Source organism: Lampetra fluviatilis, chromosome 6 (assembly GCF_964198595.1).
Source record: "Lampetra fluviatilis chromosome 6, kcLamFluv1.1, whole genome shotgun sequence".
In the NCBI taxonomy this organism is placed as follows: domain Eukaryota; kingdom Metazoa; phylum Chordata; class Hyperoartia; order Petromyzontiformes; family Petromyzontidae; genus Lampetra; species Lampetra fluviatilis.
The window spans coordinates 13,114,368-13,128,311 of record NC_136280.1 but is presented as its reverse complement, the minus strand read 5'-3'; the positions used below and the strand labels follow the sequence as shown (position 1 = coordinate 13,128,311).

Sequence of the window (13,944 nt, the reverse complement as noted above, 5' to 3'; positions counted from 1 at the left end):
AGTTGTGTTCGTAGCACAGCACGCTAACTACTATACTACCGCTACCCATATGCTCACAGCAGTCACGCAGTCACACATACAAACACCTTCACAGTCACACAAAACAACAATAACAACCACCATTCACTACGAAGTGGCGGCTATGTGCGGCTATGTGCGGTTTCAGGCCACGTGAAGCGTCACACGCCCACTTAGTGACAGTCACACGCAGTCAGTCACACGTGCTTAATCACAGGCCAGCAGTAAAAAGTGCTACTGTTATAGCCGAGTTCATCTGCTGTAAACTTGAATGAATTTCTTGCTTTGTGTTAAGAGGTTAATCGTCGTCACGAATAACATTGCTGACTGGTAAGTTGCCGTGTATCTGTTTTCTTAATTGATGAATGGGTGTGCTATTTAGATTGTTAATTAACGAGCTGCTCCGTCGGTTGCCTTATTTGACGGGCGGACCGGTTGTTTTGTCCTCTTCTACGCACGTTTTGTTACGAGCGGCTTCTGAACAAACAAACGCTTCTGCGGTCGCCCTCTCCCCCCCACACCGAGTGTTTTGTTGTCGTCCTCGGCCGCCCCCTCTCGCCCCCACCGAGTGTTTTGTTGTCGTCCTCGGCCGCCCCCTCTCCCCTCCACCGAGTGTTTTGTTGTCGTCCTTGGCCGCCCTCTCTCCCCCCCACCGAGTGTTTTGTTGTCGTCCTCGTCGCCCTCTCTCCCCCCCACCGAGTGTTTTGTTGTCGTCCTCGTCGCCCTCTCTCCCCCCCACCGAGTGTTTTGTTGTCGTCCTCGGCCGCCCTCTCTCCCCCCCACCGAGTGTTTTGTTGTCGTCCTCGGCCGCCCTCTCTCCCCCCCACCGAGTGTTTTGTTGTCGTCCTCGGCCGCCCTCTCTCCCCCCCACTGAGTGTTTTGTTGTCGTCCTCGTCGCCCTCTCTCCCCCCCACCGAGTGTTTTGTTGTCGTCCTCGGCCGCCCTCTCTCCCCCCCACCGAGTGTTTTGTTGTCGTCCTCGTCGCCCTCTCTCCCCCCCACCGAGTGTTTTGTTGTCGTCCTCGGCCGCCCTCTCTCCCCCCCACCGAGTGTTTTGTTGTCGTCCTCGGCCGCCCTCTCTCCCCCCCACCGAGTGTTTTGTTGTCGTCCTCGTCGCCCTCTCTCCCCCACACCGAGTGTTTTGTTGTCGTCCTCGGCCGCCCTCTCTCCCCCACACCGAGTGTTTCGTTGTCGTCCTCGGCCGCCCTCTCTCCCCCACACCGAGTGTTTTGTTGTCGTCCTCGTCGCCTCTGCCAGGGGTCTGGAGGAGGCGGTTCCTCTGGCGGCGTTTTACTCGACCCGCTCGCACGGCCTCCATGAGGAAGCGCAGCAGTACCTGTACGTACGCCGGCACACACACACTAAGACAAAGATCTCCCATGTAGCCTTCATATACTGTTGAGGCAGGTGCTGTTAGCGAGGCCGGCAACGGCAAACGAGGGGGTGGGTGGCCAGCACCACGGTCGGCTGCCATTTGTCTCCCGAGTGGCGATGTTTACACACCGTACCAGGTACTCATTTGAGGCTGAGTCGACCTAGGGGAGGCCCAGGACTGATTCAGATCGTCATCACTGGTGTTCGCCGTGAGCGGGAATCGAACTCGGGCCGCCAGGTTTGTAGCGCTGCACGCTAACCACTACACTACCGCTCCCCACACACCAAGAGACCCCCCCCCCCCCCCGTGTAGCCTGAACTGCCTGTTGGGGAAAGTGCTGTTAGCGAGCACTTATGAAGGACGGCACGGTACACGCACATCTACGCACACACTCGTACACAGTGGGTGGGGATAGGCTGATATGCAATGGCACGCCATACCAAATGCGTTTACTGACACTTTTCAGATCGGTTTCCCTAATCCTGCACCATGATGTTTTTGTATAAGGGGAAACGGCGGTGAACATAGGCTGTGGCACAAAGAGCCCACATGTATATGCTCACATAAGACAAATATAAAGTTCCCCCATATAGCCTTTAACAGATTATTGGTGCTGGTAATGAGCAGCTTTGAAGGCCGGCACAGTGCACGAGGGGTGGGTGACCAGCACCACACCCAGCAAGCTTTGTCTCCCCAGCGCTGATGGTACACACACACACACATCGCACCAGGCACTTATTTAAGGCCTAGTCGACCTCGGGGAGGCCCAGGACCGGTGCAGATATTCGCCACCGTTTTTGTTTGTGAGCGGGAAGTGAACTCGGGACGCCAGTTTCCTCGCGAAGTTTGTTCCAACCACGACGCCACCAGTTCGCTCACAAGCGCGCACACTCACAAGCACAGTCCGTCACAAGCACACTAAACTTTACATCTTTTACGAGGTAAGGCCAACTGAACTGCATAGCTCTTTCACAGAAGCGACCTGGCCACAAATGATACCCCAATGAAGTGGCTTATCACGTGTAAATGTATAGCAACCAAATACTCTAAACGCATGTTGATTCGAAATATGGAGGGAAAAACTGGAGGATCCGGAGAAGAATCCACACGACCATGGGTGGGGAACTTGAAAACTCCAATGTTCGGGCGTCACGGTCGGCATGGAAGCTACGATCTCCCTCGTACCAGTCGAGGAAGTTATCATCTTGCTATTGCGGCACGTCAATGATGTGGGTGTAAGAAGCATCAAATTTTCGCTGTCTGCTTCACATTCGACGACGAAGATCTCCTGCCGCAATTCGAAACGGTCCAAATTTTGGTCAAATAAAAAAAATGCCTCGGTTGAGATTCCACGTAGCTAGATTGCTCGCCCCCTACGGTGCAACTACCCTCCTTGGCGAAAGCTTTGCTCTAGAGCAGTGGTTCTTCACCTTTGCTGCAGCCTTGCACCCGTTTGGTTCTCAATCGTAAAAAAAAAATTGAATGTTAAACAAGACATAGGTTTGGTGAAACAAAGTAGTTGTACTTACGTGCCCATGCTTAATTTGTCTTTCGATAATTTACATTCTAAAAAAAATCTGGCCATGTCTCGCACCCCCCATCAAGGGCATCTCGCACTCCCAGGGGGCGCGTGCACCCTAGGTTAAGAACCACTGCTCTATAGCAATGGAGCGTGCAAAATCGTCGTTAATTGCTATCGTGTCTGTGTGTGCGCGTGCTCGTGTGCGTGTGTGTGTGTGCGTGTGCTCGTGTGTGTGCGCGTGCTCGTGTGCGTGCAGGCGCACGTTTTACGAGGAGAACCAGATCGCCGTCAAGGTGCCGTCTCACCTCAAGCTGCTCTTCAAAGAGGTGCGCGGCCAATGGGCTACGGCAGCAGCAGGCACAGCAGCAGCAGCAGGCGCAGCAGCAGGCGCAGCAGCAGGCGCAGCAGCAGCAGGCGCAGGAGCAGGCGCAGCAGGCGGAGCAGGCGCAGAAGCAGCAGCAGGCGCAGTAGCAGCTGTAGCAGTCGCAGCAGTAGGCGCAGGAGCAGCAGCAGCAGGCGCAATAGCAGCAGCAGCAGCGCAGTAGCAGCAGTAGCAGCAGCAAGCACAGTAGCAGTAGCAGCAGCAGCAGTAGGAGCAGGCACAGGCACAGCAGCAGGCACAGCAGCAGGCACAGCAGCAGGCCTTCTCGGTGTAAGTCGAGCATAGCATCGCCTCGTACGGTGATACCAATTGTCAGCCACAAGCCCCGTCTCCGTTCTGTAAGATGTGGGTGCTGTGCAGGCTGCATGGGCAGGCTAGGGATGTTTCTCTGCGCCATGAGACGACTCTTAAGGGCCCCTCACCTCTTGTCGGGAAGACGGCCACTGGAACTCCTGCTCGTCCTCGGGACGCAAGGAGAAACGTCCCTCTCCTGCCCTACGTGCACCCCTTCGCCTACCTCGTACGAAATGAGACTGGGCTTGGGGATGACAACAAATAACTCGGTATGTGAAGAGGCTGTTGTGTTGACGCCTTGCTGCGTGGAAAAGCTGCGAAGAGGGGTTATGTGTAAGCTGCTACATCGTTGGTACCTCGTTTGGCACAGACTGTTGTGTTAATTGCTGCGCTGTTGTGTTCCGGGTTTGATGTTCGCTCCCTCGTGGTGCACGTGAGTACATGGGAGAAGAGGCTCCTGGTCTTGGGTGTCCCGGTGGCGAGAGATGTTAACTACCTCTCCCGGTATACAGGAGGGTCATGGGTTCGATCCCGACCTTGACGCCCGTATATTTAGAGTTTGCGTGTTCTCCCCGTGGTCGCGTGGATTTTTCTCCGGGTCCTCCTCTTTTTCCCTCAAACATTTATAAACAACGTGTGTTCAGAGTTTTTGGCTCTGATATATTTACACGTGAAGAGCCACTTGGTTGAGCTATCATTTGTGACCAGGTCGCTTCTAGAAAACACATTCCTGCGGAAGGAGCTGGTAGGAACGTTGGGTTGCTCGGTCAATGGCCAGGGTCAACGGCGGCGTGGTGTATTCAGTAAACATGGCCGACTTTGAGGGCGGGCACAAGCCGGCGTGAGCAGGTTAAACGTTGAGTTTTATAAGGGCACCACGAGGTGACCAGCCCCAACCCGTCCCACCCCCCACCCAGCCCCACCCTCCCCACCCAGTCCCTCCCCACCCAGTCCCTCCCCACCCAGCCCCTCCCCACCCTCCCCACCCAGCCCCTCCCCACCCTCCCCTCTCCACCCAGCCCCACCCCTCCCATTTTTGGATGCACGACGGACGGACACAATTATCTCCTGTGGGCTGGTGTAACCAGGAGGTTCCTACCAGTAAAATATCTGTATAGCCTTACCTGGTAAAATGAACATCGTTTAGTCAAGAGTTTAGGCTCGTGTGAAATCTCCAGACGTGCATGCATCTCGCCCATCACCTCTGCAACCCGTTCCACCGCGTGGCAATGATGGCAACATTAAATGTCTTTTGAGGTGGCATTTCCACATAGGCCGGACAAAGTCTCGCCACGACTTGCATTACGTCTCATCCCTGCACACATTGAAAGGAGGGCACCCCCAGTGGCAGTTGTCCCTGTGAGCAAAATGCGACTCGGCACCTGTCCTGAGAACGGGCGTTAGTCTGCCAGTAGCGGGTAATTATTTCTGCGTGTAATTGCAATGTACTCATTTGCGGTGTAAGTTTGAATTTGGCAAATGCACAAAGGTGGATTTTTCTGCAGCTGCCCTCCGATGACAAAGTAGCCCAGAATGCAGCCCACCTCGCCCATTTAGTGACTGGTGGCCGCACGCCCAAGCACCGTCCAGGCTAAAGCCTGCTCAGCTTCTGAGACGAGACCAGATCGGGTGAATTCTGGGTAATTTGGTCGTAGGTTTCTATCCACATCGAAACATATGAAAGCAATGTCAGGCTAAGTGACTTTTGACTTGTTTTTTTTTAAGTGCTTTGTTTTATAATGTACATGAATGAATGTGATGTGTTATTCACACGCTTCATCCGTCCTGTATCCTCTTTGTATCTTTGTCCCCCCACTACCTGTGTTCTCCTTTCTGTGTGTGCCGATTTGTCACTCTCTCTTCCCATTCCTTCTCTTGTGTGTTGTGTGTGTTCATTTGTCCCCATGTGACCCCGTGTGTCACTGTGCCCCTGTGTGTCCCCGTGTTCTGTCTATTCTCCCTGCGTTGTCCTCGTGTTCCTCCCTTGATGCCTCTGTGTGTTCCCCCCATGCCCCCCTCGTATGCCCCTCGTATCCCTACCATGTCCCCCCCCTGTGTGTGCCCGCGTGCTCCCCCCGCGTGTCCCTGTACAGGTGCTGAACCCGTTCTACATCTTCCAGGCGTTCAGCGTGGCGCTGTGGATGTCGGACGAGTACTACTATTACGCCTCGGCCATTGTTATCATGTCCTTTATCTCCATCGGCACCTCGCTGTACTCCATCCGAAAGGTGAGCAACCCCCTCCCCTATCTCAACTCCTCACTCCCCCGCCCCCCCCCCCCTCCCTAAACCGTACATACAAAGCCGAAGAGAGAGAGAAGTAAGATATGGAAGAGACGGGGAAACAGAGAGGGAGAGAGAGCGATTGAGAGAGAGGTGCAGAGAATCAGAAAGAGATACGGGGAGATACACTGACACAGAGAGAAGCACACACACACGAAAAGAGAGAAAGACGGCGAGATTGACAGGGAGGAAGGAGACGTAGATATAGGGAGAAAGACACGGAGATATATGGAGGGAGACGGAGAGACCTTTGAGAGAGATGGGGAAGCACCATCTCTGGGGATGCCCCATCTCTGGTGAGTTGCTTTGGGGGCGAGGCGGCTGGGCACATGTCAAGCCGGTGTCGCCACCGTCCCATTATTTGTTTGCCCCGTGCTGTCCTCAAAGGGTGCTCGTTGACCGCAGATGCCCTGAACACTCTGCGAGCCTAAAATGGGGGGGGCATAGCGCATGTTTATGTCTGGGGTAGGGGGATAGTGTAGCGGTGTTAGCGAGCTGCGCTGCGAACCCGGCGACCCGAGTTCGATTCCCGCTCGCGGCCAACACCAGTGACGATTATCTGAACCGGTCCTGGGCCTCCCCTAGGTTGACTCAGCCTCAGTACCTGTGTAAACATTGCCACTAGGGAGACAAAGGCGGCCGGGCGTGGCACTGGCCACCCACCACTTTGCGTGCCATGCCGGCCTTCATAGGTGCTCACTAACAGCACTTGCTCCAAAAGTTTGTTAAGGCTACACGGGGGGGAATCTTTGTCTTTGTTTATGTCTGCAAGGTGCATGGGTAAGAATGAGCACACAGTGGGTGTTCGTCGTGCGTCCGTTTGCTTAATAATTAATTTCGACTGTATTTTTCATGACCTATTTCACGGGCAAAAGCATAACTTGTTAATTATTAATAACAATGGGTGTTGTACCATAACATTTGAAAAACTGTGCCACGGTGTCTCTTCCGACCGCTATAATATCATTGTCTGGATTTTTCCAATCCATTCTTTGAAGTGAGTGGAAACTTTACAAACGTGCAATGAGGACCACTGCACTTTTTCTCCACTGCTGCTGCTGTTCACAATAAAATTGATTTGTGTTTCACGCCGGGTCGTCTCGGAGCGCTTTGTGCGCGCGATAAGTAACTCGCATCTCATCTCGACACAATCGAAGGGCAGAAGTCGGCTCGGCACCTACAAGTGGGCATGATTCTGTCGGCAAGGGGCGAAGATTGCTGCTGTGTGTCATCCCAATTGAGTAGTTTTGCGAGTGCATTTTAAAGTTTGGCAATTTTGGACCGTGACACCGGGCACCCACTACCCTGCTCGCTTAAAATAATGCCAGGGGATCTTTAAAGTCCAATGTGAAACAAATGGGGCACAGTAGTAGCAGTAGTATTTCTAGTCGTAATACACACCGCAGTAATCACCAGGGCGGCCTGTTGGATTTGAACCGTGGACCTCTGCTAAAAGTGTGCAAATGCTCCACTGCTGGGCCGTGTCAACTGCCCCCAAGCTAACGGTCGGAACTAATGAGCAGAATAAACAAGACAGAATGATGCAGACAGTACAGCAGAAACGCATAATGCAGTGTAGTAGGGACAGACGGCCCAGGTGAGACACACAAGGTAGCTTTTAAAGCACAGACGATACAGACGATACAGGTGAGAGACGCACAAGGCGGTGTAGAGGGACAGACGGTACAGGTGAGACACAAGGCGGTGTAGAGGGACAGACGGTACAGGTGAGACAGCACAGACGTGGCAGAGTGAGGCAGAAAGTATAAAAAAGGATGGACAATACAGAAGAGTCATGTAGGTAAAAAATAAAATAAATAAAAATGAAAACAACTAAATTAAATCACGAAGTTTCGGAAGAAACACAAGCGGTTCCACCTGAAGACGGAGGCTTGTGTTGCTTCCGAAACGTCGTGATTTAATTGAGTTGTTTTCATTTTAATTTACTTTATTTTTCACCTACGTGACTTTACCGAAAACAACAAAAGTATGGATCCTTGCAGTCACGAAAACTTCAAATCTAGAATTTATACAGAACAGACCGAGCAAACAAGATGCTGCAGACCTGTCAGTACAGATATGACACAGGACAAGCGAGGCAGTACAACCAAGACAAAAAAGTAATCGCATCACCACCCTGAAATCGCAGCAATCCATTGGATGGGATTGGAGAGGGAAGAAAGGTTGTCGGATGTGGGATGTGTGGGGAGAGGGGGTGGGGAGGTAATTCCACCATAGATGACTATTAATAGCAAAGCAACTTTAGCAGGACTTGAACCCTTAACTTTGAAGTGGCTCGCCATTGAGCGGAGCTGCCCCCAGACCTTGACACAGCCCACTTATTGCTGCTGTTGTTGCTGAGAGGGAGAGAGAACAGCTGATGGAGAGATCTCGGCTCCAAAGTTCGCCGTTTGTCCCGAAGCAAGCACATTTTTTCTCTCTCCTCCGTTATCAGTTTTGCGTCAGTGGCAGCCAGCGCTGACCAGTCTGAGCGGCCGTAAGCCAGCAGAACGTAGCAGGGCGTTGGTTATATTTTTTTCTAATTGCATTGTATTTTAAAGGAGCCCAAAGGGTTAATTAGCTGTCGTGCCTGGAAAATATGACCGCCATGTGTCAGTCTCGTGCTGTCACGAAAACTACGAGACCCCCCCCCCCCCTAAAAACATCCGTTTTAAGTCGACACACGAAAGACAAAACCGTGCAATATGCATGGAATTCTGTCATGCTTTCTAACATTCGTTTGAGCATTTTAGAGAGCTGTGCGCAGGTTGACGATGTGATTCAAACTTAAGAAAAGTCAGTGGGCTTGTGCATGGCTAGAAGGGATGAGAATATTGTTTAGTTTTATTGAGTGTCGTTCATGAAAATTGCATCCCACAACCGCCGAGGAGCTACGGATGAGCTGGAAGGCAGAGAGGCCATGAACCGAATGCAACAATTGCCCAGGCTCTGCAGTCCTCTACATTTTAAGATGTTTTCAGCTAATTATTGAGTGTTTATACACACACACGATAGGCAACTGGAACGCCTGGAGAAAACCCACGCAAGGGGGTTGCAACATTGTATCCAATACAGAAGGCACATTTCATATTAGTGCACACTTTGCTATCCTGCTGTCTGATAAACCAGGGTATAGCAAAATAGCAAGCTCAATGCACTCGGGAAGAGAGTATCGCAGCATTTATGCGGTCCACCAACCCTTGCCGCCACAGTGCTGGGTTACAGGCCACTTGCACAGCCACCACCACCGAGTATCTGAACCGGTCCTAGGCTTCCCTGAAGTCGACTCAGCCTTAAATGAGTACCTAGTGCGGTGTGTAAACAACATCAGTACCGTACTGGATTGAGGCAAAGGTCGTTGGACGTGATGCTGGCCACCCTCAATAGGTGCTCGCTATATGCCTATGTGTATGTATGTGTAATGTGTGTGTGTGAGGAGTGGTAGTGTGTAGTGGTTAGCACACTGCGCTACGAACCCGGCGACCCGAGTTCGATTCCCGCTCACAGCCAACACCAGTAAGAATTATCTGAGCCGGTCCTGGGCCTCCTCTAGGTTGATTCAGCCTCAAACGAGTTTCTTGGTGCGATGTGTAAACATCGCCACTAGGGAGACGAAGGCGGCCGGGCGTGGTGTTGGCCAACCACCCCATCGTACGCCGTGTCGGCCTACAATGATTCCTCGCTAACAGCACTCGCCCCAACAGTCTGTTAAGGCTATACGGAGGGTCTTTGTGTGTGTGTGTGTGTGAGCAGCAATACTTGATGCTCCATGACATGGTCGAAGCTCACAACGTGGTCGGGGTGGTCGTCTGCCGCCCAGGGAAAGGTAAGCATCCCCGTGTGTGTTGCTGTGGTGTTGGCTCTGCACGTGGCCCATAGTCCAGCACTCTGGAGGCAGTGACGGTTGGTGGATCACCGCACAAATATTGTGAAACTCCTTTCCTGCGGGCGTCCAGGAGGTACTATAGCCTGGCTCGCCATGATAAGGCGGTTCATTAAATGCAGACTATACCTGTTGTATCGGTATGGAATCAAGTGTTGTACCCTCGCATGTGTGGGGTTTCTCCGGGTACTCCTCCCACACGTAAAAAAAAGACTCGCGCTCCTCCGTGTGTGACGGATTGTGCCGTGTTGTGAAATGCAGTTTGCATGAATGGCACTGCTTATACTTATTGTATATATGATTGTATAGTGCCTTGGTCCAAGGCGCTTTAAAATTGTACATTAGATGAAAGTGATTCAAATAAAGAGTGGGATTATTAATGAAAGTGGTGTTGTAGTTATGGTGACAGGAGGACAGGTGGAAGTTGGTAAGAAGGGGTTGGGGTAGGGTTAAGGGTAGTGATAGGGGTTGGAGTATGCCTGGTCGTAGCTGTGAACGGGGCAGGGAGTAGCAGTAGGATGGGCTCGGGGAGAAGAGATGAGGGTTTGTTTTAAGGAAGGATCAGAAACGGGTTATTGTGAAGATGATTGTTTTACGTGCAGTGGGAGTTGGTTCCAGTGACGGGTAGCGAGAAGGGAAAAGGATTGAAAGCGAGACTGGGCGCAGGACGAGGGAGGCACACGGAGAGGGACGGTAGAGACTTGAGACCAGAGAGGGATGGGATGGGACAGTGTGGCAAGACACGAGAGATGGGGGAGACACTTTACGGGGATAGAGCTTTGTTTACCCCCCGCGCGTGAGGAGCGGGTTTTCTCCCAGTGCTCGGTTTCCTCCCACGTGTATAATAAACACAGCTTGTCATTACTGGGCTGAAACCTTCTTAAGATAAATACCCAATGTAGCAGCGGCAGCAGGAGCTTCCTGAAAAAGAGTCGTACGACTCCGTGTGGCTCTCCTGGATGAATTAGTGAATTAATTAAACAACTAAATTATTAGGAGCTTGCTAACAGCACTTGCTCCAACAGTCTAATAAAGGCTATAGGGGAAACTTAGTTTTTTTTTGCCCCCGGTATGTAAGTGTGTATGTGTCTCAAATGTGCATCTGTGTCTCTCTGTTTGTAATTCTATGATTGTCTCTGTATCTGTGCGTCTCAGTGTGCTTATGTCTCTCCATGTATCTGTGTCTCGAGTGCGAGTGTGTATTAGTATCTGTGTACGTCCGTGTGTGTGTGCGCTCATCTCTCTGTCCTCACTTCACCCAGACCCGGAGTCGATCCTGTCCACGGAGTTGGTTCCGGGAGATGTGATGGTGATCCCGCCCGGTGGGACCATCATGCCATGCGACGGAGCTCTCATTAGCGGAAGCTGCATCGTTAACGAGAGCATGCTCACAGGTCAGCTAGCGAGTCGCTCGCTCACTTACTTGCTCGCTCACTTGCTCAATCACTCTCTCGCTTACGTGCTCACGCAGTCCCCCAATCAGTCAGCCGATCGTTTAGTCACTCAGTTATTCATTCACATGGCTTGGCAATCATTCAGGTCGGTTTGTCAGTAAACGATCAGCCAGTCCGTAAATAAAGACAGTCATTCACCTTAGCTAGTGACTTAGTGAGTGAGCTGTTCAGTATGTGCAGTTATATAATAATTTGCTCTCTCGCTCAATAAATAAGTCAGGGTATCTGTCAATCACTCAACCAGTTAGTCAGTCAATGGATCAGTCGGTAATGAGGCAGCCAATGAGTGAGTGAGCCAGTCCATAAGATAATCAGTGGGTCTCTAGCTCTATCAGTAATATTGTCAATAAATAAGTCTGGATATCTGTCAATCACTCAACCAGTTAGTCAGTCACTGGATCAGTCGACAATAAGCCAGTGAGTGAGCGAGTCAGTAAGATAATCAGTGGGTCTCTAGCTCTATCAGTAATATTGTCAATAATAAAAGTCAGGATATCTGTCAATCACTCAACCAGTTTGTCAGTCACTGGATCAGTCGACAATAAGCCAGTGAGTCAGTCTATCAGGAATCCATTCAGTCTCACAGCTGCTTCCTTCTCACTTCTCTGGGCTCTTTCCAGGGACTCACGGTAACTCTTATAACCATGCCCGTGTCTCATCTTCACCACCCTGTTTCAAAGCGAGGCTCGTCAGCTCGCTGCGCTTGAGAACCTCGGTGTCAACTCGGATTCGCGCTCAGAATCTCAGCGGTGTGGGCTCAATTTTAATCGCAAGACCGTCATGAACCCCACTGTGAGACATCCAAACCGAGGGCTTGATCCTAGCCTCTCAATGGCGCTGGTTCAGTGCTCTCATCATGGCTCTTACGAACAAAAGTAGCTTGTATATAAGTAGCGTCCAAATGACGCGACTTCGTGAAGGGCGATCGACATGGGATGCGGGGCAGGGAAGCACAGGAGATGGGAGGGAGTGAGAACAGCGCTGTGGCGCAGCTTGGAACTAAGGAACAGGCGCCCAGCACCACCAAAGAACCCCAGGGGCAGCGAGTGCACCAGCAACGAGCTATGGTTCTTATTCTGTTCATGAATAGTGAGACCTAGTTAGCTTCAAGTTGTTAAGCTCAGGCATCTTTTACGTTCTGACTCGGTGTCTTTGTGCTTCTTTATCATCATCATCATCACAACCACTACCACCACCATCACAACCACCACCACCATCATCACAACCACCATCACAACCACCGCCATCATGATCACAACCACTACCACCATCATCACAATCACTACCACCACCATCATCATCACAACCACTACCACCATCATCATCACAACCACCACCACCATCATTACCTTGATCACAACCACCGTGGTCGTCTCCGCTGGCAGGCGAGAGCGTCCCCGTCACCAAGACGAGCTTGCCGCGCCCGGCGAGTGACGCGACGGGGCAGGACGAGTTCTTCGACGCGGAAGCGCACAAGCGGCACGTGGTCTTCTGCGGCACGCACGTGGTGCAGACGCGCTTCTACAGCGGGGAGAGCGTGCGGGTCGTCGTCGTACGCACAGGCACGAGACAGACACACGACACTGCCATTACCCCGCCACTACCGCCTCTACCGCTACCACCCTCTACTACTACTGCGACCGGATCTACCACTACCGCCCCTACCGCCCCTACCACTACCTCCCTCGACCGCTCCGCTACCGCCCCTACCACTACCGCCCAGAGGTCGCAAACGGGTTTTGATTCCTTACCCGTATCCGTACCCAGCCGCACCAGGGTCGCAAATGGGTACCCGTACCCGGCCGGGTACGGGTAGCCGGGTATCGGGTAGGGTACGGGTATCGGGTACCCGGTTGCGACCTCTGCTACCGCCCCTACCACTACCGCTTCTACCGCTACCGCCCCTACCACTACCGCCCTCTACCACTACCGCTTCTACCGCTACCGGCCTCTACCGCTACCTCTACCCCTGCCTCCTTCTACCGCTCCCTCTACCGCTATCGCCTCAACCACCTTTGTTGCTACCTCCCTTACACCGCTAACTCCCTCTACCGCAACCGCTCCTGCCGCTACCGCCCTCTACTGCTACCGCTTCTACCGCTCATACTACTACCGCCCTCTACCGCAACCGCTCCTGCCGCTTCTACCGCTACCGCCCTCTACCGCTACCGCCCTCTACCGCTACTGCGACCGTATCTACCGCTGCCGCCCCTACCGCTACCGCTCCTACCGCTACTGCTGTCTGCTGCTACCACCATCACCCTCTCCCGCTACCGCCCTCTACCATTACCTTGGTCCCAGTATCCGCTAGTACCTGTGTTTGTGTGTGTGGGAGAGGTTGTGGGGAGTGGTTTGATTCTCAGCCGTAGCTAACATCACAGGTAAGTGACATCACGGTCCTGGGCCTCTCCTAGGTTAACTCGGCATAAAATGAGTACTCGCTGCAGTATGTAAACATCAGCACTGGGGGAGACCAAAGCAGTTTAGTCTGGTGATGGCCATTCCTCCCTCTCATGCCCAATGCCAGCCTTCATAGGTGCTCACTCACAGCACATGCCTGAACAGTGTTGGTTACGTGAGGATCTTTATCTTTTGCGTGTACGTATTTGCGTGTTAATGCTCTTCTTTAAGCGCGTGCGTCTGTGTACACACGTGCACGCTTGTGTGGGCCTTTCCTGGACTTGCCAGTACGTCTTAGACACTTTTCATGGCCAGAGAGAAATGCACCTCGTCTG

At 52.4% G+C, this 13,944-nt stretch overlaps 1 protein-coding gene across 3 annotated transcripts in view; it reads left to right on the top strand.

The window, feature by feature from the left end:
- LOC144933162 (polyamine-transporting ATPase 13A3-like) overlaps positions 1 to 13,944 on the top strand; it is an 82,953-nt gene that overhangs the window by 24,465 nt on the left and 44,544 nt on the right. For all 3 annotated transcript variants that reach the window (XM_078857766.1, XM_078857767.1, XM_078857765.1), the window contains exons 6-11: positions 1,275 to 1,355; positions 3,171 to 3,240; positions 5,684 to 5,818; positions 9,626 to 9,698; positions 11,018 to 11,149; positions 12,595 to 12,771. In XM_078857766.1, the coding sequence (XP_078713892.1) occupies positions 1,275 to 1,355; positions 3,171 to 3,240; positions 5,684 to 5,818; positions 9,626 to 9,698; positions 11,018 to 11,149; positions 12,595 to 12,771 (668 nt within the window). The remainder of the gene's footprint in view (positions 1 to 1,274; positions 1,356 to 3,170; positions 3,241 to 5,683; positions 5,819 to 9,625; positions 9,699 to 11,017; positions 11,150 to 12,594; positions 12,772 to 13,944) is intronic.